Genomic DNA, 22,265 nt, shown 5'->3' with positions numbered 1-22,265 from the left:
AACCCCCACCCCCTGTACAGCAGTAGAGACATTTCGAATGCTATGGATAAGTTCACTTATCTTGGCACTTTCCAGGGATGTCCACATAGATGATGAGGTTGATGTATGCATTGCCAGAGCTAACTCATCATTTGAGAGGCTCTGAAGGAAAGTGTGGGAAAGAAGAGGTATTAAGGTAATTAGCCTACATACCCAACTGAAGGTTTATAGAGCCATTGTGCTGACTTCATTGTTATATGCCTGTGAAACCTGGACAGTATACCAGCAACATGCTAGAAAATTCAACTGCTGCCATTTGAATTGTCTTAGGAAGATTCCGAAGATCACCTGGCTAGATAAGGTACCAGCTGCTGAGGTCCTCTCTTCATCTAAACTGCCAAGCATTCAAACTCTGCTGCAAAGAGCGCAACTCCAGTGAGCTGGCCATGTAACCTGAATGCCAAACATGTTTGCCTAAAAGACTATTTTACAGAGAATTTGCTCAAGGCAGGCACTCACACAGAGGTCAGAAGAAACAATACAAGGAGAGTCTCAAGGTCTCTCTGAAAAACTTTAGTATTAATTGTGAGACACGGGAGATGATGGCACAGGACCACCCAGCATCATGTGCCACATCAAAGAAGATTCTGTGCTTTATGAGCAAAGCAGAATCTCACTTGCACGTAGGAAATGTGAGATAGGCAAATCTATAAACATCTCCATCCCTAATGTTCAGATGGACTATTTGTGCCTGACCTTTGGTAGAGTCTTCCCAGCACTAGCTTGTATTGGACTGATCAGCCACAGCTGAAGATAATTATCATGCCTTGATCCCAACATCATAAAGTCATCTGTCCTCTTCCAGTATGAAGGACAAACAACAACTTATTCCCAGCATTTAGCACTTAAATAGGTGCTTAAGAAATGTTTATTGACCAACTCTGAAAAGGCTGGAGTTGGTAAAAACATAATGAGATCTGTTTGAGATTCTTTTGGGTCCTCTGGGTAGAAATGACCATCAGGCTGTTGGTGATAAGGGACTAATGCTCAGGAAAGATGTCAGAGATTGAACCCAGGGAGCTGAAAAGAAGAGGGAAGGGCCTAGGACAGAACTCCGGGGGCACATGAGTGCCTAAGGGGTAGGACATAGGTAATAATACTTTGTATTGAGGAAATTGTGGAGCGGTTAGATAAAGTAAAAGGAGAATCTGGTGGGAGCAGTATCAAGAAAACTCTGGGAGAGGAGCTTCTCCAGAAAGGGTGGTGAGTATTCTCAAAAGCTTCAAAGAGGTCAAGAAGTATGAAACCTGAGAAAAGGCCCTTGGATTTAGTAATTAATAAGTCGATGATAACCTTGAAGAGAACAGTTTCAGTTCGATGGTAGTGTGGGAAGCTATGTTGCAATGAGTTGGAGGAAGAAATAGAAACAATGAATAGATGCTGCTTTTCTAGGCATTTGACTGTGAAGGAAAGGACAGATATAAGCAAATAGCTAGAGGGCATTTGGGGATCAAGTGAAGTTTTTTATTTGGTTGGATTTTGTTTTTATTTTTTGAAGGATTCAGAAGGTATGGGCATATTTCCAATAAAGAAAGATAGAAAATTAGAGTCAAGTCAGTAGTCATTTATTTAGCACCTGCTTGCTGTGTGCCAAGCACTGTGTTAAGTGCTGTGGATCCAAAGAAAGGCAAAAACAGGCCCAGCCCTCTAAGAGTTCACACAATAGTGGGAGACAACATGCAAACAACTATGTTCAAAAAAGATATATATCTATGTATACATGTGTGTATTTGTTTGATAAATTGGAGAACATCTCAGAAGGAAGGCATTATGATTAAAAGGAACCAGAAAAAGCTTCTTGCAGAAGGTGGTATTTTAAACTGAGACTTCAAGGAAACCAAGAGGCAGAAGTGAGAAGGGAGAGAAATATAATCAGGATGTTTGAAGTGACAAGCTCCCAGAAGACAGCTCTTGATCAATATCTGCATGTAATTACCTTGATTAGTAACTTGTGGTATGTTCCTACCAGATATCATAAATTTAGGGCTAGAAGAAGCTTCAGAGATCATCTAGTCTGCCCCCCTTATTTTGCAGATGTAGAAATTGAGATGAGGTGAATTGAGATTTAGGAGAATAGATTAGAAGTGACTTGCCCAAAGTGACATAAATAGTAAGTATCTAGGCCCTGAGTTTCCAACATGAGAGCCCACAGGAGATGAGATCAAGATCACATGTAGAGGGTATAATGTAATACCACATGTTGGTTATATCAAGGAGAAGACCCACCTCTTCCTGAGTCTGTAACAATGGAAGAAAGAATAGGATGTGATGATGGGAAATTGAGGTATAGAATTGGGGAGAAGAGAGATCTCATGGTAAGAACTCTTAGTTATTTTCTCAGTAAAGTACAATGCTAAGAAGGAAGGGAATGGAGAAGTGTAGATTGAGGAGAGAAGAGATTTGGATGTGCCACTTAGGGAGTAAAATAAAGAATCAGTGAGGGAAAATTATGAGAGGGAAAACAACAGTATTTTTTGTTTGTTTGTTTTTGTTTTAAGACCTAAAGGGGGGAAATCTTTTGTAGTGTTGACTTCTAACCATTCAGCCCCTTGTCTTGTGACTGTCAAATTTGGCAGCTGCACCCCCAGAACTGTGTCCAGCTGGCGTTCAGAAAACAACATGAGGGGGGCAAGGGGGACAGCCTTTAGAAAAGGTCAGTTTCTATACTAGAGACCAGCAATATGGTACATGAGGTGATTTTGAGTAGCTTAGCAAAATTATGAATCAATCAGCAAGTATTTACTAAGTGCCTGCTCCTTGCAAATGAAACAAGTAGACAGTTACAGCCTTTCTACCCAAATATTTATCCAGATCCTGCTTTCTTCTAAGTAGTAGTAAAAGATTAGCTGATAATGGAATTAACTGATCAAAGCAAAATGTTTTAACCCCCTCAGCCCACTCACCCAGGGGGTTTTATATCTTAAAAGATGTCTCTTAAAGATGCAGTGGTGATAACTGGTTGGGAAAAGATTGGGAAAGGCTTCCAGCAGAAGGTAGGATTTGAGCTGAGTCTTGAAAGAAATCACGGATTCTAAGAAATATGGGGTTAAAGAAGGAGAATGTCCCTGACAACTAGAATACTGGGATTACCAGTACAAAGGCATGAGAGATGAGATCTGGGGTGTCATGTGTAAGGAAAAGCAAGTCAACCAGTGTGCCTGGGTGTAGAGTGAATGGAGCAAAGTAAAATTTAAGGCTAGGAACATAAAAAAGTAGCCAGGTTCTTGTGAAGAGCTTTATGTGCCAAACAAAAGATTTCCTATTTAATTCTAAAAGCAGTAATAGCTTAGTTTATTAATAACTCAGTAGTTTATTGAGTTGGGGAAAGGGTGTGACATGATCAGATACAAGCTTTAGGAAAATTACTTTGTCAGCTCAATAGATAATGGAGTGGAGAGAAACTCGAGGTGGGGCAGCCAATTAGAAGGATGTAATAATCTAGGTGAGATGTGATGAGAGTGCACTGGGATAGTGACTGTGTGAGTGCAGAGAAAGTGGACTTGAAGACAGAAATGACAAACTTGGTGAAATTTTGGATAGGTTGGTTGAATGGGAGTGAGGAGTTGAGGATGACACCCAGGTTTTCAACCTGAGATCCATAGCCTTCATCAGACTGTCATAGGGTCCATGACAAATCAAATATAAAGAACTTCTGCCTTAGACTAACATTTTAAAATATTTGAAAAGTAATGTGTCCCTTTTCCTTATTTTCCTGGCACTGATTTGGACTCTAGAAGGATGAAACAGAAGAAGCAAAGGATCAGGATATAGATGTAGTACAAGCTACAGATCAAAAAAATGGTTACTGAAATGCACCTGCCATGATGTACCATGGCTTCTATTGTGGGGGAGAGGAAACATTTTGATAAAACTTCTGTGCGCAGCTTGTTATTGAGACATTAAGGCTTCAACATTTAGAAGTTCCCAATAAAAAGAATAATACTTAATAACACAATGAAAACTACCTATGCAAAAAGAATAATATCACTTCATATTTTTGTAGTAATATCTTTCATTTAAGGTTGTTCTTAACTCACAAGCAGTAGTTCAGTGAATCTCATGAAGTCATGTCAGTATTCTAGAGTCTAGAAAAGTGTCACAGAAAGATTTTCAAATCAAAGGAGGAGTTGGTGGCTGAACTTGAACTAGAATATAGCATTCATCCCTACAATCTTTAATCAAGGCAGCTTTGTACAACGTGAAAAAGAAAACCGCATCTTGGAGCTTGACCTTAACAGGAATTTCCACTGGAAATTGTATCTCATGTTCATTTTCTTCTAATATGTTACTTTCTCCATAGAGCATAACCCAGGAAAAACCATCCTTGCCAACTATTCTGTAAGTCTTAGTGAGATAAAGCAATATTATAAACAGGGAAGGTGGATAGTTCACTTCTGAAGGAAGTGAGGAAAATTGATTTCAGTTTTAAACATTACCTCAGAGTTCTGGTGTCATTTTCCTCAGATTCTTGTCTAATCTATCCTGAATTCAGTGAAGGGAGTTTTCAATACTTAGGTCCAAAGAATCGTTACAAAAGCAGTGTTTATTTATTTGTTGTAGCTAGCCTTTTCCTTTTAAAAAAAAACTTATTTTCCATTAAGCACTTATTTTATCTTCCTCCCACATCCCTCTACTGAGTTGAAAAAAAAAATAAACAAATTCTCGTACCAGTTAGTCAGGCAAAACAAATTCTCACATTTACCATAGCCAAAAATATGTTTCATTCTGCATCAAACCCAACACTTCACTGTCAGGGGGTTGTCAGCATGTTTCATCTTTGGTCCTCTGAAATCATGGTTGGTCATTGCATTTTTCTGCAACTATAAAATGGACTTAACAATAGCCCCTACTACCCAGGGTTGTTATGAAGATTAGATTAGGTTGTATTTGTGAAGTACTTAGCTCAGTTCCTGGTATACAGTAGATGCTTAGTAAATGCTAGCCTTCTATTATTATTAGTTAACTAGCATTTATTGAGCACCTGTTATGCACTATGCTATGTGCAGAGGATATATGAAGAAAGGTAAAAAACAACGCTTGTTCTTAAGGAGCTCAAAATCTAATGGAGGAGACAACATGCAAACAACTATTTACAAATAAGATGTATACAGGATTAATTAAGGGGCATCTCAGAAAAACACCAAGATTAAAGATGGACAGGGAAAGGCTTCTTGTAGAACGTAGGACTTTAGCTAAGACTTGAAAAAATCCAGAGAAGCCAGGAGGTGGCGACCCTGAGAAAACATCAGGCTAGTCAGAAAGTCCCAGAATGCGGACCTTAGAAACCCTAGAGAGCAGCTGCAGTAACAAGTGAGACTTCACACTTAGACTGGGACAACCCAGGCCAGCAGGCTCTGATGAAGATGCCAGAGATAACCTCAAGCTCCAGCACACAAAACCTCAAAGGTCCATGGAAGCCCAACACAGAGAAGCCCAGGGGAACAGGATAAAGATAAGCAGGGCCAGCTACCCTGCCCAAAAGCCCAGTAGAAGTAGAAGTAGCCTGTCCCTGGCACAAAGCCCCAGGTCAGTAGGGGTGAGTATCAAAAATTATTGCAAATGTAGAGAATCCCCCCTAAAAAGAAGAGAATAATACCATAAAAACTTCCAACAGCTCGTTTTTTTTTTTCAAAAGGACTGCATGAACAACTAGAAGAAATGAAGCAAGAGTTTAAAAATCAAAAAAATTTGAAGAAAGAATTAGGAGAGTACCTTTTTTTTCCTTTTGTTTTTTCTTTTTGTTTTTTGTTTTTTTAATTTTGTTTCTTCTTTCTCATGATTCATTCCATTGGTAATAATTCTTCTTTACAACTTGACAATTGTGTAAATAAGTTCAGCGTGAAGTTATATGTAGAAGACATATCGGATTCCATGCCGTCTTGGGGAGTGGGGGGGGGGGTGTTATGCGGAACTGAGTGTTGTAAACTAAAAATAAAAAATCTTTTAAAAAAGAATTAGGAGAGTAAATCACTTAGAAAGTAATAATCTTTACTCAAGAAATATACTCCCTAAAAACTAGAAGAGATGAAACAGAAATCAGTGCTAGAAATATTAGAACAAAATCAACAGATTGATAAAATAGCTGAAAATGTAATATACTAGATAACAAACAACCAACCTGTCAAACAAGCCAAAGAGAAGTAATTTAAGAGCCACTGACTGTCAAAAAAACCAAGATTTCACTATCACCTACCCCACGAAAAAGCCTGTACACACTATATTTCAAGAAATAACAAATAAAAACTAACAGGATATAGTATAACTGATAGGTAAGTATTGAGAGAAAAAATCCATCAGTCAGTTACTAAAAGGAACCCCAAAGGCAAAAGTCCCAGGAATGTCATGGTCAAAATCTGGAGCTCCCATGTCAAAGAAAAAATACTTCATATATACAGAAAGAAGAGGTTAAAGTACGAAGGAATAACCACAGGAGATATTGGAATGCAATATTCCAAAAGGCGAAAGAAATAGGTTTACTTACAATCAAGAATAACTCACCCTGAGAACCTTATGGGGGAAATAGAGGATTTTCAGTCATTTCTGATGAAAATTTAAGTTTCGTTGAGCAATTGGAAGGCACTATATGATAATGTAGCAGTAGCATTCTAATAAGTAGAAAAGGAACTAGCAAATGGCTAACAAACTGAGGTATATGAATGTATTGGAAGATTAATTCCCTTTAAAAAAATAACAAAAGAGACAATTTCAGAGAATCCTGGATATTATGAACTGGCACAGAGTGAAATGAGCAGAACCAGGAGAACAGATTATATAAGGACAGCGACATTATAAAGAAAAAGAGCTTTGAAAGACCAAAGAACTTTAATCAATGACATAAATGACAAACTGTGTCTCTAGAGGTCCCATGATGCAGCTTTTTACATGTCATCTACTTTGTAACACGGAGGTAATAGATGCCAGACATCTAATTTTTGAGCGTAGCTAACTGTGTGGATTCATTTACTTGGCCATATTTATTTGAGATAAGGGTCTTTCTTTCTCACCATTTTAATTGGAGAGGGACAGGCTAGCAATAGTGATGCCACTGTTAATATTTTTAAATAATACAGAAGAAAACAGGTTTAGAAGGAACTAGAGACAAGCAGGACAATTATAAATGTAACATATAAGAAATATATACTTTCTTAAAGGCAGAATGAAATGGAAAGTCGTTTCCTACAGAACCACCTTTTTGTGTTTTGTGTGCATGGAAATGCTATTTTTTTTTTTTTTGGTGTCCAAGTTGAGATTAAAAATAAAAGAATTTTTTAGAAATTTTTCATCTGATTTCTACACCACTCATTTGTTATCTAGAAAACTCAATTTGTCATCACTTGAAATAAAGTCATAGATATAAATAATACTTTATTAAATAAAGCAAAGTGAAGGATACTTAAAGTACATTCTCAATTTTTTTAGACCAAGGTCTAAGGACAAATTACTATGTTCTCCAAGTGGACCTTTGGTCAGACAAAATTGATCATTTATTGTGTTCTTCAAATTTGGGAACTGAACTTTAGTACAGTTTTCTTTCTAGCAACAAAATTCATGTGACAAACCTGGCTTTTGAGTCATTTCTTTGGCCTCTGGATCTCAAGGTATTTTATGAATAATTAATGTTTTCCAGACATCAGTAGTGATAAGTGTACCATGAACCTGAGTCTCTGAGTGACTTAATGTATCATACAAAGTAAATCAGTACATTAAGTAGTAATCCCAGTTTAACTGAATAAAGTTTTCTTTTTTCTTTTTTAAAATAAAAATTTTATGGATATTTTTAGTCCTTACATTGCTTTTCCTGCTTTTCCCCTTTGTACTACCCATCCCAGAGATCCATCCCATATAATAAATTTTTAAAGAAAAAGAAATAAAGAGGCAAAAGAGGAAAAAATTCTGGCATTATATGCAATATTCCACACCATGAACCACCCCACATGACCCTCACCTATAAAGGAGTTGCAGAAAAGGGTGTCCTCTCATATTTCTTCTTTGGAAGCATATTTGTTCAAACAGTTTTAAATAATAGTGCACTCAATTTTCACAGATAACCTTTTAAAATAATTTTTCAGCCATATTGACATAGATTTTTATGTGATGAAAGAAAAGTTGACTTACATTGAATATTTCTTTAAGAGTTAGGGAAAGCTAACACATGTCAATGTTTAGACTTTATTTTTCCCCTTTTAAATATCACTTTATTTTTTTTTAAGCTATTGGGTTGTTAAGGTTGTTGGCACCACAGGAAGAAATTTAATTAAAAAATGCATTAATAAATTAAATCAAATAATATTATAAATAAAATACATTTGCAAAAATACTTTTAAATGTGAGACACCGAATAATTATAACAAAGAAATTGAAAGCTAGAGAAACTTAATTGTTGCTACTTGGATATTTTATTAATTTTTCTAAAGTTCGATAGTCAAGCTAATATCAGAAAATAATATTGTAGGCATTTTAAACTCCGTGGTCATGAATAATGGTGTCTATTTTCTTTGTGGCCTTTGGGAAATAACTGAAAACAGCTTTATTCACTAAAGGCATTTTTTTTTCTGATTCCTTATTATTCATATTGACATTCAGGGATGTTAGTTTTCTTCAGTAAGCATTTTAAATACAGTACAAAAAAATTAACTTTAATCTTTCAACTACATGCTTTACTTTGAATGAAGCCAGTGATACCACCTCAGGGCTCTCCTAGTGTTGCTCTGGCATTTTCAATAAATTGACTATAATATCTCTCTTCTTTCAGGCTAACACTACTTTTTCTTTTGTTTAAAAAAAAATTGCGTTCCCTTTTGAGTACTTTGCCCCAAATAACATAACAGTAAGCTAAATGGGGCCACCAACATTTAAGTAGTCTAAGAATTAAATTCATAGCTAAAGATTTGCTTTAGGGTTTTGGTACATTTTGTAGTGTCTCAGATAATAAAACGTAACTGTCATTTCATAATTTGATTAATGGTTTATGTGCCTTTTGAAGAAATGTAGAATTGACATATTCCTGAAAGACTTTGACAGCACTACCAAATGAATCTGGTCAGTGGTACCACATGTGACAAATTCTTCTTGAAAGGCCAGCCAGTTTTTGATCCACCCCCAAGAATACAACATTCTGTAAGAAGCCAGAGGCTCTAATGATTAAGGTGCTGGGCTGAATGACAGATTGTTGCATCTCTGTTTCTGACTAATTATACTAGGTAAACAATCACCCCTCTGTGAATTTGCCCATTTTTAAATGGAAATTATAATTTTCTCTACCTTATTGCAATGATATTACATAGTTAGCTGAAGAATCGGGGGTGGGGGGAATACGATAATAATTGTAACTTACATGTATATAGTGCTTTTTCTCACAACACTATGAGATAGGTACTACAGAAATTATCCCCACTGTACAGATGGGGAAACTGAGAGAAGTTAAGTGACTTTTACTCATAGTCACATAGCTAATGTCTAAGGCAGGATTCAAATACTGTTCTGTCCTGATGGTTAATATTGTGCTCTTGGCAGCAAACTGTGCTACTCTCCAGTATAATATATGAAAGTCCTTTGAAAAAAGTATTTGAATCATAATAGTTACATGCTATTAGTAATCCACACATCATTATTGTGGTTTTTTCATGGTGTCTAATTCTTCATGTCCCCATTTGGGGTTTTCTTGGCAGAGATGCTGGAGTGGATTTCCATTTCTTTCTCCAGCTCATTTTACAGATGAGGAAACTGAGGCAAACAGGGATAAATGACTTGCCCAGGGTCACAGAGCCAGTAAGTGTCTGAGGCCAGATTTGAACTTAGGAAGATAGTCTTCCTAACTCCAGGCCCAGCACTCTATCCACTGCACCACCTGGTTTCCCACACATCATTAAGTTTCCTTTATTAGTCCCCTAGGTTTTAGAAATGAATTTATTGCAAGTTTATAACACTTTACATGATAGTAGTATAGAGTGGGGTAATTTGTAGCCTTACCAAATGGTCAGCCTCCTACATTCATACTCCAGAGCTGGAGAAAGTCATGCAACTTCACTGACTCTGTATGCTACCAGTTTATGTTATCTAATCTCCACCGAGTCCTCACTAAAGCAAGACACCATTTTCAGCTGTGGAGACTTAAGTCACCTCTGTGTAATCAAAAATAGAAAGTAATATATTATTAATTAAATAGAGCTTTTTGGAAGCTATTTTCATTTCATGTTGGGATCTCTCGAAAAGTTCCTAGCATCTGCTCTAACCCCATCATTTTACAAATGAGAAAGCTAAGGCCCCATGAGGCTAAGTGGTTTGTCCAAGGTCACAACTTCATTATTGGAAAACCCAGTTTTCCTGAGGTATCAACTCATGCTTTTTTGATTTTCCCATACTGCCTCTTTTCTTACCCAGATTTTAATACTTTATGTTTGCCTTATATATAAATCTGACTAGTGCATATCCTGGGAATTTTAGAATAATTGTCTGTCTTAATGATTTTATTATTCCTATTAAAAATGAGATGAAGTCTCTCACTTGTCCTTTTCTAGCCTCCTCTTAGACATCTTTTTCTATCTTTCTTTTACCTTCTTATAGCAGAATTCTTGATTTACAGTAGAGTCTACATATTTACTCAGTGAGTTAAATTTTTAAAATGTGGTTAAAATTGGTTAAAGTTTGGCTAAAATTTTTAAATTGTTAAAAATAATTTAAAAACCTAATCTTTCAGGGGCAGAGCCAAAGCCAGAAAGCAGGGACTTGTGTGAGCTCCCTACCAGGTCCCTCCAAAAACCTATAAAAAATGGCTCTGAACAAATTTTAGAACTGCTGAACCCACAAAATAGCAGAGAGAGGCAGGGCACCAGCCCAGGACAACCTGGATGGTCGCTGGGTGAGGTCTGTCGCGCACAGAGCTGGGAGTGGAGGGGAGCGGAGCTCAGCGTGGGCAGCAGCAGGACCAACCAGACCAGGAGCTGGGCGGAACAAGCCCTAGCGCCCTGAATCAGTGAGCTGTGGCAGTTACCAGACTTCTCAACCCACAAACACCAAAGACAACAGAGAAGGTTAGTGGGAAAAGCTGTGGGGGACAGAGTGGAAGGAGTTTGCAGTTCGGCCACCGCCCCAGGGGTGGCACAGGTGGTGCAGCTACAGAACTACAGCTGCAATTGCTTCAGGCCCCAGGCCCACTTGATGGGAGGAATTAAGTGGCGGATCAGAGCAGGAGTGCAGAGCCTGCTTAAGATTTGCATCAGGTCCGGGTTGGGGGTTCTTGGGGAAGGAGGAGTGCTGGTGTGGCAGAGCTGGCTGTATAGAAATAGCTCTGAAAACAACAGCACATCCCCTCAAGCTTGGAACAAAGTACTCTCTACTCTTCAAGCAGTCATACCCTGATGAAAAACTTCAAGGGTCAAGTAAGTTGGCTGGGAACATGGCCAGACAGCGAAAACGCACTCAGATTCAGTCTCAGACTTTGGAATCTTTCTTTGGTGACAAAGAAGACCAAAACATACAGCCAGAAGAAGTCAACAAAGTCAAAGAGCCTACATCAAGAGCCTCCAAGAAAAACATGAACTGGTCTCAGACCATGGAAGAGCTCAAAAAGGATTTGGAAAAGCAAGTTAGAGAAGTAGAGGAAAAATTGGGATGAGAAATGAGAAGGATGCGAGAAAACCATGAAAAACAAGTCAATGACTTGCTAAAGGAGAACCAAAAAAATACTGAAGAAAACAACACCTTAAAAAATAGACTAACTCAAATGGCAAAAGAGCTCCCAAAAGCCAATGAGGAGAAGAATGCCTTGAAAGGCAGAATTAGCCAAATGGAAAAGGAGGTCCAAAAGACCACTGAAGAAAATACTACCTTAAAAATGAGATTGGAGCAAGTGGAAGCTAGTGACTTGATGAGAAATCAAGATATTATAAAACAGAACCAAAGGAATGAAAAAGTGGAAGACAATGTAAAATATCTCATTGGAAAAACCACTGACCTGGAAAATAGATCCAGGAGAGATCATTTAAAAATCATTGGACTACCTGAAAGCCATGATCAAAAAAAGAGCCTAGATATCATCTTTCAAGAAATTATCAAGGAAAACTGCCCTGATATTCTAGAGCCAGAGGGTAAAATAGAAATTGAAAGAATCCATCAATCACCTCCTCAAATAGATCCCAAAAAGAAAACTCCCAGGAATATTGTTGCCAAATTCCAGAGCTCCCAGGTCAAGGAGGAAATACTGCAAGCATCCAGAAAGAAATAATTTGAATATTGTGGAAACATAATCAGAATAACACAGGATCTAGCAGCTTCTACATTAAGGGATCAAAGGGCTTGGAATATGATATTCCGGAGGTCAATGGAGCTAGGATTAAAACCAAGAATCACCTACCCAGCAAAGCTGAGTATCATACTCCAAGGCAAAATACGCATTTTCAACAAAATAGAGGGCTTTTCAAGCTTTCTCAGTGAAAAGACCAGAGCTGAACAGAAAATTTGACTTTCAAACACAGGAATCAAGAGAAGCGTGAAAAGATAAACAAGAAAGAGAAATCCCAAGGGACTTACTAAAAATTGAACTGTTTTGTTTACATTCCTACTTGGAAAGATGATGTGTATGATTCATGAGACGTCAGTATTAGGGTAGCTGAAGGGAATATGCATATATATATGTATGTATATATATATATATGTGTGTGTGTATGTATATGTGTGTGTGTATGCATGTATATATGTATGTGTATTATATGTGTGTGCATATATATAGGGCACAGGGTGAGTTGAATATGAAGGGATGATATCTAAAAAATTAAATCAAATTAAGGGATGAGAGAGGAATATACTGAGAGAGTGAGAAAGGGAGAGATAGAATGGGGTAAATTATCTCTCATAAAAGTGACAAGAAAAAGGAGTTCTGTAGGAAGGGAAGAGGGGGCAGGTGAGGGGGAATGAGTAAATCTTGCTCTCATCGGATTTGACCTGAGGAGGGAATATCATACACACTCAATTGGGTATCTTACCCCACAGGAAAGAAGGAGGAAGAAGATAAAACAGGGGGGATGATAGAAGGCAGGGCAGATAGGGGGAGGAGGTAATCAAAAGCAAACCCTTTTGAAAAGGGAAAGGGTCAAGGGAGAAAATTCAGTAAAGGACAATAGGTTAGGAAGGAGTAAAACAGTTAATCTTTCACAACATGAGTTTTGTGGAAGGGTTTTACATAATGATACACATGTGGCCTATGCTGAATTGCTTGCATTCTTAGGGAGGGTGGGTGCGGAGGGAAGAGGGGAGAGAATTTGGAACTCAAAGTTTTAAAAACAGATGTTCAAAAACAAACAAAAAAAAGTTTTTGCATGCAACTAGGAAATAAGATACACAGGCAATGGGGTGTAGAAATTTATCTTGCCCTACAAGAAAGGAAGGGAAAAGGGGATCTGAGGGGAGTGGGGTGACAGAAGGGAGGGCTGACTGGGGAACAGGGCAACCCGAATATACGCCATCTTGGAGTGGGCGGGAGGGTAGAAATGGGGAGAAAATTTGTAATTCAAACTCTTGTGAAAATCAATGCTGAAAACTAAATATATTAAATAAATTTTTTAAAAAAACCTAACCTTTCTTCCATGAATTATGTGAATCAGACTGGCCTTTGATCATATAGGCTTAGAGTGACTTAAAAAAAACATTTATAAAGTGCTTACAATGTGCCATGCACTTTACATATATTAATTCATTCGATCCTCACTACCACCCTAGAAGGTAGGTGCTATTATTATTCTCATCTTACAGTGAACAAAACTGAAGTAAACAGAGGTTAAGTGACTTGCCCAGGATCACATAGCTAGTAAGTGTCTGAGGATAGATTTGAACTCAGGTCTCCCAGCAATCTTTCCTTGGGGCTACCTTGATGCCTCTACTTTCTATCATGAGGACAATGTGAAATGTGAAAAAATGAGCAAAACGGATGTTTCTACATATTCTCCTCACATGGTACCCGAAGAAAAGACTACTGTAATCTTAATGGACGAAAATGTGACTGAGGGGAAAATGGGCAGTTTCCAAAGGAAACCAAAAACTTACTGTTGTTCATCTTTCTCAGCCCCTGGACCTAGGAGTTAGAGAGATAGAAGGTAAATCATTTTTCCCCTCTAGAAGTTTACAGTGTAAGAGAAGAGGTGAAAAAAAAATCTATGTGTACACAAATAACTGTGCTTTAAGCTAAGTATATAATGACCACATGAACAACCCCAAAATAGACTTTATGGAAATTCAGAGAAGGAAGAAATTATGTCTAATTATGGTTATCAGGTTTCATAGAGGGGAGATTGGTTGGCCTCTGACTTTAGATAAGTTTGATTTTTATATACAAAGATGAGAGCAGACAAGAAGAGAAATGTGAGCGAAGCCTAAAGTTACAAAATATAAAGATGGTTCCTGGCAAGGCAAGTAAGTCATTTTAGGTAGAGTGGGCACTTTGCATGTTAGATTAATGGGAAATAGAGTTAGATAGGTAGATTAGGGCCAGATTCAAGGGGGCTTTGAATGCCTTTTTTGATTTCAATAAATATATAACATTTATTAAGAAGAGCAAAATTTAGGGGCAGCTAGGTGGCACAGTGAGTAGAGCACTGGCTCTGGAATCAGGAGGACCTGAATTCAAATCTGGCCTCAAACACTTGACACATTTACTAGCTGTGTGACCTTCGGCAAGTTAAGTCACTAAACCCCAATTGCCCTGCCTTTCCCCCTCAAAAAAAAAAATTAAGAAAGACCAAGTGCACAGCCACACAGATTTTCACATCTGAGAATAAAAATTAAGGTTGGAACTGATACTGAGATTTTAGGTGAATGGTGGTAGCAATATTAGTAATATTGAAATTTTATTTCAGATATGTTGCATCATTTTAGTAGCTGCTTATCAGGCATTCAGTCCTGGCAAATTTTAAAATGTATCTTTTTTTGCGCAATCTGTAGTTACTTAAAGTTCATGTCCTTATTTTTTTAACATCCTAAAAATCTTGCATTTGAATTACCCCTGGGATCTGGGAGTAGTTCTGAAGTTACCAGGTTAAAGTTAAAAGAGGAAGGTTCAGTTTTTTGGTTTTTTTTTTTTTAAGATCTTTAAGATCTGTTTGTGTTGAATCAAGGCAGCAGAATAGAATTATTTCTTTTTCTTTGAAGGAATCAAATTTTGTTGTTAAATGTTAACATGCTTTGTTATTGTTCAGTAGTCTCAATCCTGTTCGACTCCTTATGACACCATTTAGGTCTTGGCAAAGAGACTGGAGTGGTTTGCCATTTCCTTCTCCAGTTCATTTGATAGACGAGGAAACTCAGGCAAACAAGGTTAAGTGACTTCCCCAAAGTCAGACAGGTTTTAAATGTCTGAGGCCAAATTTGAACTAAGTTCTTCCCGACTCTACGCCACCAGCACTCTGTCCACTAACGCCACCTAGCTGCCCTCCTACTCTTTCGGCAAGGCTTTTTAACATCTTTAGTTATAGATAATGCAAGAATGTTCTGTTTGGCCTCCAAGGCATTTAGCAAGGTGACAACAATATCTTGCTTTAATTGAGCTCCTATCTTTTTGCTTCCCTGTTTTTATTAAGGTGATTATAATTTTATTTGTAGTACCATTTGAAAACTTCATAGTTACATAATTATGGTAAACTACTTTATGTCATATGAAGGGATTTTAGTTTTAATGTAGGTATTCTCTTTATTTCTTAAAGAATTTTCATCAGGAGACACTGCAGCAGTAACACAAGAAAAGATCATTTGTATCTCTGCACATGCTGGTGGTGAGGAAGGTGCTGCTGAATGCAATGCTAATTATCAACCAAAGGAGCCTGAACAAGTTTTGCAGTCCCTGTTCTCCCTCATCCGAGATGAATTTGAACAGTTGGATTCAAGAGTTCTGCCCCTTTGCCTTCATCAGGTACCTACTCCAGTTCATATTCTGCCAACATATACTGCCAACACTTGACTAAATGGAAGGGTGGGAATGGGAACCAAAATTCATTTTTATGTCTTGTCACTTGCATACCTTTCATTCCTTGCCCCATTCATGGTCCTAGAGCTGCATTGGTTTTATGAGAGGTGACTTCAAATTAGTGGAAAGTGGAGAATGTAGGTCTATACTAGCATATCTGGTGGTTTAGAGGAAGAGGGAATCAGGGAGGGAATAGAGGACCCAAGTCACAGGGATAATCAATAATTCAATTCAAGTCTAATTTTATACAGCAGTTAAACATACAGTTAGACACAATGAATGCTTTTGGTGGGATTACAGCTGACAGACGCAATGAATATTTCATCAAAATTGTCATCATCTTACAGTGCAAAAACTTGGTATTTCTACCACGTCTGCTGTTGAATGTGTGTAATGTCAATTGCTAATGGCCATAGAAAGTACTTTATTTTATATCCTTTCTGGCTTTACTTTTTTCTCCCTTCCCAAATATGACCCTTGGTTAAACGATTCATATCTTTACTCCGTCTCATGCCTTGCCAAACCCCAGCCATGGTTGCTTCTAAACTCTACTGCTTCCATCCTCCTCTGGTGCTATCCAGCACCTTGGGCAGGTCTTTTAGGAAGACTTGGGCTATAATTGCGTAGAATGAGGAAACGTGGATGTAGAGTGCTCTGGTGGAAGGAATATTCACACCGAGATTTTCTGAATGTGCTCATCTTGAATATGTATGATCTTTCATACAGTTGTGTATTTCATCAACCATATACTGTCTGAAAAATAGTATGACTTTAAGCTCTAGCATACAGAAATGCAAAGAGAGCATTAAGTCCTCCATCCTGTATTTGTCAAGCCTTTAAAAGTGTCTGATACTATCAGCAGACTTATACTTTGGCCGAAAAAAAGAATGTTCTTTCCCAGAAAAACTGACCAGTATCGTAAAGCTACTATGAGATTCCTTGGTTGATTGTGAAAGAATGGATGCCCATTTTCCGTCCTCGGGTAAGTACAGTAGTTTTGAAAGAACAGCGTGAAACCACTGTTCTCAGGAAGTGCAGTTTTCAGCCACCTTTTTGCTTCAACTGAGAATCTTGAACAACCTACCCTTCTCATTTCAGGCATGTTGGGGATGAAGAAAGAACCCTGTCTGATGTATACATTAGTTGTTATGGTCTTGACCCTGTTGGACCTCATATACAGAGCTGTGTTAGGAGTAATTAATTATGGAAAAAGAGTATTTCTGAATTACCTTTTTCAAACTGCTTCTTCTAGAAATGTTTTTTTCTGAAGATTTGGTCCACTGGACCATCCTTCTATCCCCACCATGATTATTTGGGCTACTTGATAAGATTATGCTGTAGTTTAAAAATGCAGAGAGAATCTGTTCGGGAACTTCTGGCTCTCCACCAAACTCTGTAGGGGGTATGAATATCATAAAAATTCTTTAAGAGAATCATCCATGAACTGCTTTTTAAAAAACCATGTCTTGAGCAGTTTCATCATGCCAGGTCCCATGCAGGAATAGGGACCATGAAGGGTGGTGGGAAGATACACAGTAAGATATGGCCCCACCCTCTAGGAGCAATAATCTAGTAGGGACAGTAATAAACATGTATGTAAATATGTAGAAATAGAATATGAATGAGGACTTACATTGTATTTCTGTTCTCTGCTTTTTTATATAAGGTACTCTTGAGATATCGAAGGAAAGATTACTTCTAAGGAAGGAAAATAAGTGATTTCGTCCCATTAAAATGGGTATGGCAAATCAGTCAATCAATAAACATTTTTAAGTGCCTGTTCTGTGCCAGGCACTGTGCCAAATTTTGGGGATACAAAAGGAGAGACAGAAATTAGATAGTCCTGCCCTCCAGGGCCTTACAATCTAATGGGAGAGGCAACATGCAAACAAATATATACAAAGCAAGCTATATGTGGGATAAATAGGAAATAGTTAACAGAGGGAAGACACTGGAATTAAGAGGAGTTAGGAAATGATTGCTGTAGAAGGTGGAATTTTAGCTGGGACTTAAAGGAAGTCAGTAGTCAGAGTAGAGGAGAGCATATTCTAGGCATAGGTGACAACCAGAGAAAGTACCTGGAGCTGAAAGATGGAGGGTCTTGTTTAGGGAACAGCCAAGGGGCCAGTGTCACTGAATTGAAGAGTATGTGCTGGGGGTTAAGGTGAAAGAAGACTGGAAAGGTAGGATGGGGCTAGGTCATAAAAGGCTTTGAATGGCAAACAGCATTTTGTATTTTATCTTGAAGGCAATAGAAAGCCATTGGTGTTTATTGGGAGGTGTAGCAGCAGCAATTGGACCTACATTTTAGAAAAATCACTTTAGCAGCTGAATGGAGGGTGGATTGGAGTGGGGAGAGACTAGAAGCAGGCAGACTCACTAGCAGGCTATTGCACTAATCCAGGTGTGAGGTGACGAGGGCCTGCATCAGAATAAGGGCAGTGTCAGAGGAGAGAAGAAGACATATTAGAGAGATGTTGCAAAGTTGAAATCAACACACCTTTCTTGGCAACAGATTGGATGGGGGGCGGGGGAGTGATGAGAGATAGTAAGGAGTCCAGAATGACTCCTAGGGTGTGAACCCAAGGGACTGGGAGGATGCTGCTGCCCTCGAAGGTAATAGGGAAAGTATGAGGTGGGGAGGATTTAGGGGGAAGGATAATGATTTCTGTTCCGGAATTATTGAGTCTAATCTGCCTACAGACATCCAGTTCAAGATGTTTGAAAGGCAGTTGGAGATGCAAGATTTGAGGTCAGGACAGAGGGAGGACAGGAAAGGCAGATTTGGGAATTGTCATCATAAAGATGGTAATTAAATCCATGGGAACTGATGAGATCATCAAATGAAGTAGGATAGAAGGAGAGAAGAAGGCCCAGGACAGAACCTGAGGGACACCTGAGAGGGAATGACCTGGAGGAGGATCCAGCAAAGGAGACAGAGAAGAAGTGGTCAGGTAGGAGGAGAACCGAAAGGGGGAGGGGTGTCCTGAAAACCAGGGAAAAGAGAGTATTAGGGAGGAGAAAATGATCAGCAGTGTCAGCAGCTGCAGAGAAGTCAAGGGGATTGAGGATTGAGAAAAGGCCTTAGATTTGGCAACTAAGATCATTTGTATCTTTGAAGAGAGCAGTTTTAGTGGAGCTGAATTGTAAGGGGTTAAGAAGAGGGAGAAAGGAAAGAAAGTTGAGGCTTTAATTCAGAAAAGCTAAGATGTGTTCAGGGAATAGTTTTATCTTGACTGAATGTGAGTATGAGGCAAGGTAGCATACAATAAATTTGTAAAGAGAGTTCCCAATCTAATCATGGTGGGCCTTGAGTAAATGTAATGGTCAAGATTTACATAGCACTTTAAAGTTTGCAAAGCACTTCACATACATTCTCTCATTTGGGCCACATGGCAGTGAAGTAGGTATTTTTAAAGCCCATTTACACATGAAGAAACCAAAGCTCAAGGAGAGGTTGACTGGCAGGATTTAGACTGAGTCTTCCTGACACTTAATTCACTTATTCTTTCAATCCCACCACACTGCCAAGCTAAGAAACGTAGGTTTTATTGGAAAGGCAGTAGGAATTCGTTAAGGTTTCTGATAGAATCAGTGAAGTGATAAAATCTTGTTAACAAGATTAATCTAACAAAGGTGCCATTGATCGAGGAAGAGAGAAACTGAAAGAAGCTGAGAGACTAGTTGGGCTCTTGAAGTTGCCCAGATAGGCTGAACTGTTCAGTAGGAGTGGGGTGGGGTGGGGTGAGGCGGGGCACGGCAAGGATGAGAAATGGCTCCAACTTTGATGATAGTCTCTAAAGACACATAAATATAGGTATATATGCTGCTTTGCTTTGAGGATTTGGCAATTTCAGTCTGACGAGCAAAACAAAATTAGGTACCATCTTACCTATGTTAGTGGGATTCACAGAGAAAAATTTGCACCAGAAATACTTAGCTAGAAAACTGTCGTAAAGTAAGAAAATATGACACCAAGCTCCAAACCATCTCTGTGACTTCAAGAAGATTATGGTCAATATAATACTTTGATATTTTAATGGATCCATGATCTATTCTATGCAGGTATCCCCTGCACCGGTACAAATTGTAAAACATGTTGTGTGATTCTTGTACATATCCTCCTGTAAGGGAACCATTAAAAATATTGGAGGTCTTTCTCTTTCTAGGTCTTTTAATCATCATTCACAAACATTTTCTTTTTTGGAGGGGGGAAGGCAGGGCAATTGGGGTTAAGTGACTTGCCTGAGGTCACACAGCTAGTAAGTGTGTCAAGAGTCTGAGGCTGAATTTGAACTTAGGTCCTCCTGACTCCAGGCCAATGCTCTACTACCTCCCTGCCCCCTCAAACGTTTTTTTTAAGTTATGTTATATCCTTTTATCTGCTTTTCAAAATTTTCAGGATCTAGGAGAGAATGGCCTTTTCTGTTAACTAATCCTTTTAGAAAACTTCATTTCCTTTTCATTCCTATTACTTACATGGTGAGTGAGTAATTTTAAACCGCTCTGTCTCAGTCTCCCTATCTATATAATGGGAGAGGTAAGGTAGAGATGGGCCATCTATTGTACTAGGCATCTAGGTTAAAGGTCTTCCATAAGCAACTGTACTAAACAAAACAGACCAAATATGCAGATATTCTTATGGCATGCTTTGGAGAAATGACTTGTATAATCAAAACTACTACACTTATTAATGAAAAATCTTCTTCCATGAAGAGCCTAAAGTAATTCATGAAAACTCTGCCTCCATCCAAATTCATTTCTGAAACATTGACAGCTATGCAAGTCTTTGCCTTTTTAAAAGTAGTTCCATGAGGTCTTCAGTAATTTATGAAATGAATGTTTGGAATAAGTATTTTCTGACTTTATTCAACTATAGTTTTAAGATCTCATCTGATGAAACACATTTATCATCTCTGTTCTAAAATAAAAATTTTTCAAAGTGTTACTGTGTAGCTGGATAGTCACTTTATATTTTCTGAAACTTTTACTCCTTGAACTTGTGTTAATCTGGGAAATTATCTTTGACATGAGACTAGAACAGGAAGAGAAAACACTTGTGAATGGGATGAGTGACTGTTTGGTTTCTGGAATAAATAGATCTAGGATACTCCATCCTGATAGTTTAATCTAACTACCAACTTCACTAATGAAAATGAAGTTAAATGAGGGTCTCTTTATCTCTGATTTCTAAATAGGTTGAAGGTCCCAACCTTGTATTCTAAGTATCTCACCAATAAAATCTGTCTATTGTTGTTTGTTTTAAACAGATCGCAGAGACCTATTTTCAAGAAGAAGACTGTATCCTTTTCTTTCTATTGACCATTGCATGAGAATAGTTTTTAAAGAATTATCACTAGGTGGCTCAAAATTTGGCATGCTTTATAACTAACAGTTTAGCTTTGGATATGTACACTTTTAAGCAATGTACAAATAGCTGATTTGATCCTCACAATAACACTATGGGTCAGGAGCTTTTATCTCTATTTACTGTTGAGGAAACTGAGGCAAACAAGTTAAGCAACTTTCCCAGGGTCACAGGGCTAGTAAGTATTTGAGACAAAATTCGAACTCTTCCTTACTGCAGGCCCAGACCTCTATGCACTGCACCACCTAGCTGCCTTATCAGGAAAAAAAAAAAAAAACTTTCCAAAAATTAGAGCTTTCCAGAAGTGAATTAGGCTGTCTTATGAAGCCATGGGTTTCCCCTTATTAGGAATCTTTATGCAGAGACTAGATGACCAGTTACTGAGTATTTTATCATATGATGAGAATTCCTTTTTGCTTATGAGTTGGACCAAATGACCTGAGAGGTACCATCCAACTTTGAAATTCTGTGATTTTTGTAGATCTGTCATTGATTTATGTCATTCTCTCATTTTAAAATACCTTCATATAGTCTGCAGAAAAATTTACATTGTAAGGGCAGACAGGAAATTTTAGGTCGGAATGAGTTTTAAAATAGTAAAGCCGTGTCATTTTAGGTAAATATCCTTTTTGACAAAACTAAAGCATGTCTCAAAATGTGTTCAGCATAAATGTACATACAAACATTTCTTTTGGTCTGCATTTATATTTTTCTCAAATCCCCTATTCAGATGAGAAGGCAATGAAGTTCATTCAGCTTGAACGGTTATATCATGAGCAGTTGCTTGCAAATCTGTCCTCCATTCAGGAGCAGTGGGGTAAGTACAATTTGATTAAGAAGGAAGAATTCTCATTAGATAAAAGCTTGAGAAATTTGTTTTGGTTTTCTAGGTCAAAGTTTATATATTGT

At 38.0% G+C, this 22,265-nt stretch overlaps 1 protein-coding gene across 3 annotated transcripts in view; it reads left to right on the top strand.

The window, feature by feature from the left end:
* The window catches only part of CNST (consortin, connexin sorting protein), a 106,495-nt gene that overhangs the window by 46,106 nt on the left and 38,124 nt on the right, over window positions 1–22,265 (top strand). For all 3 annotated transcript variants that reach the window (XM_036756837.1, XM_036756838.1, XM_036756840.1), the window contains 3 exons: window positions 15,729–15,934; window positions 21,259–21,289; window positions 22,087–22,173. In XM_036756837.1, coding sequence (XP_036612732.1) covers window positions 15,729–15,934; window positions 21,259–21,289; window positions 22,087–22,173 — 324 coding nt within the window. The remainder of the gene's footprint in view (window positions 1–15,728; window positions 15,935–21,258; window positions 21,290–22,086; window positions 22,174–22,265) is intronic.

Source organism: Trichosurus vulpecula, chromosome 4, assembly GCF_011100635.1.
Source record: "Trichosurus vulpecula isolate mTriVul1 chromosome 4, mTriVul1.pri, whole genome shotgun sequence".
Taxonomy (NCBI): domain Eukaryota; kingdom Metazoa; phylum Chordata; class Mammalia; order Diprotodontia; family Phalangeridae; genus Trichosurus; species Trichosurus vulpecula.
The sequence above is the reverse complement of the archived record's forward strand: the minus strand, read 5'-3'. Positions and strand labels throughout refer to the sequence as shown.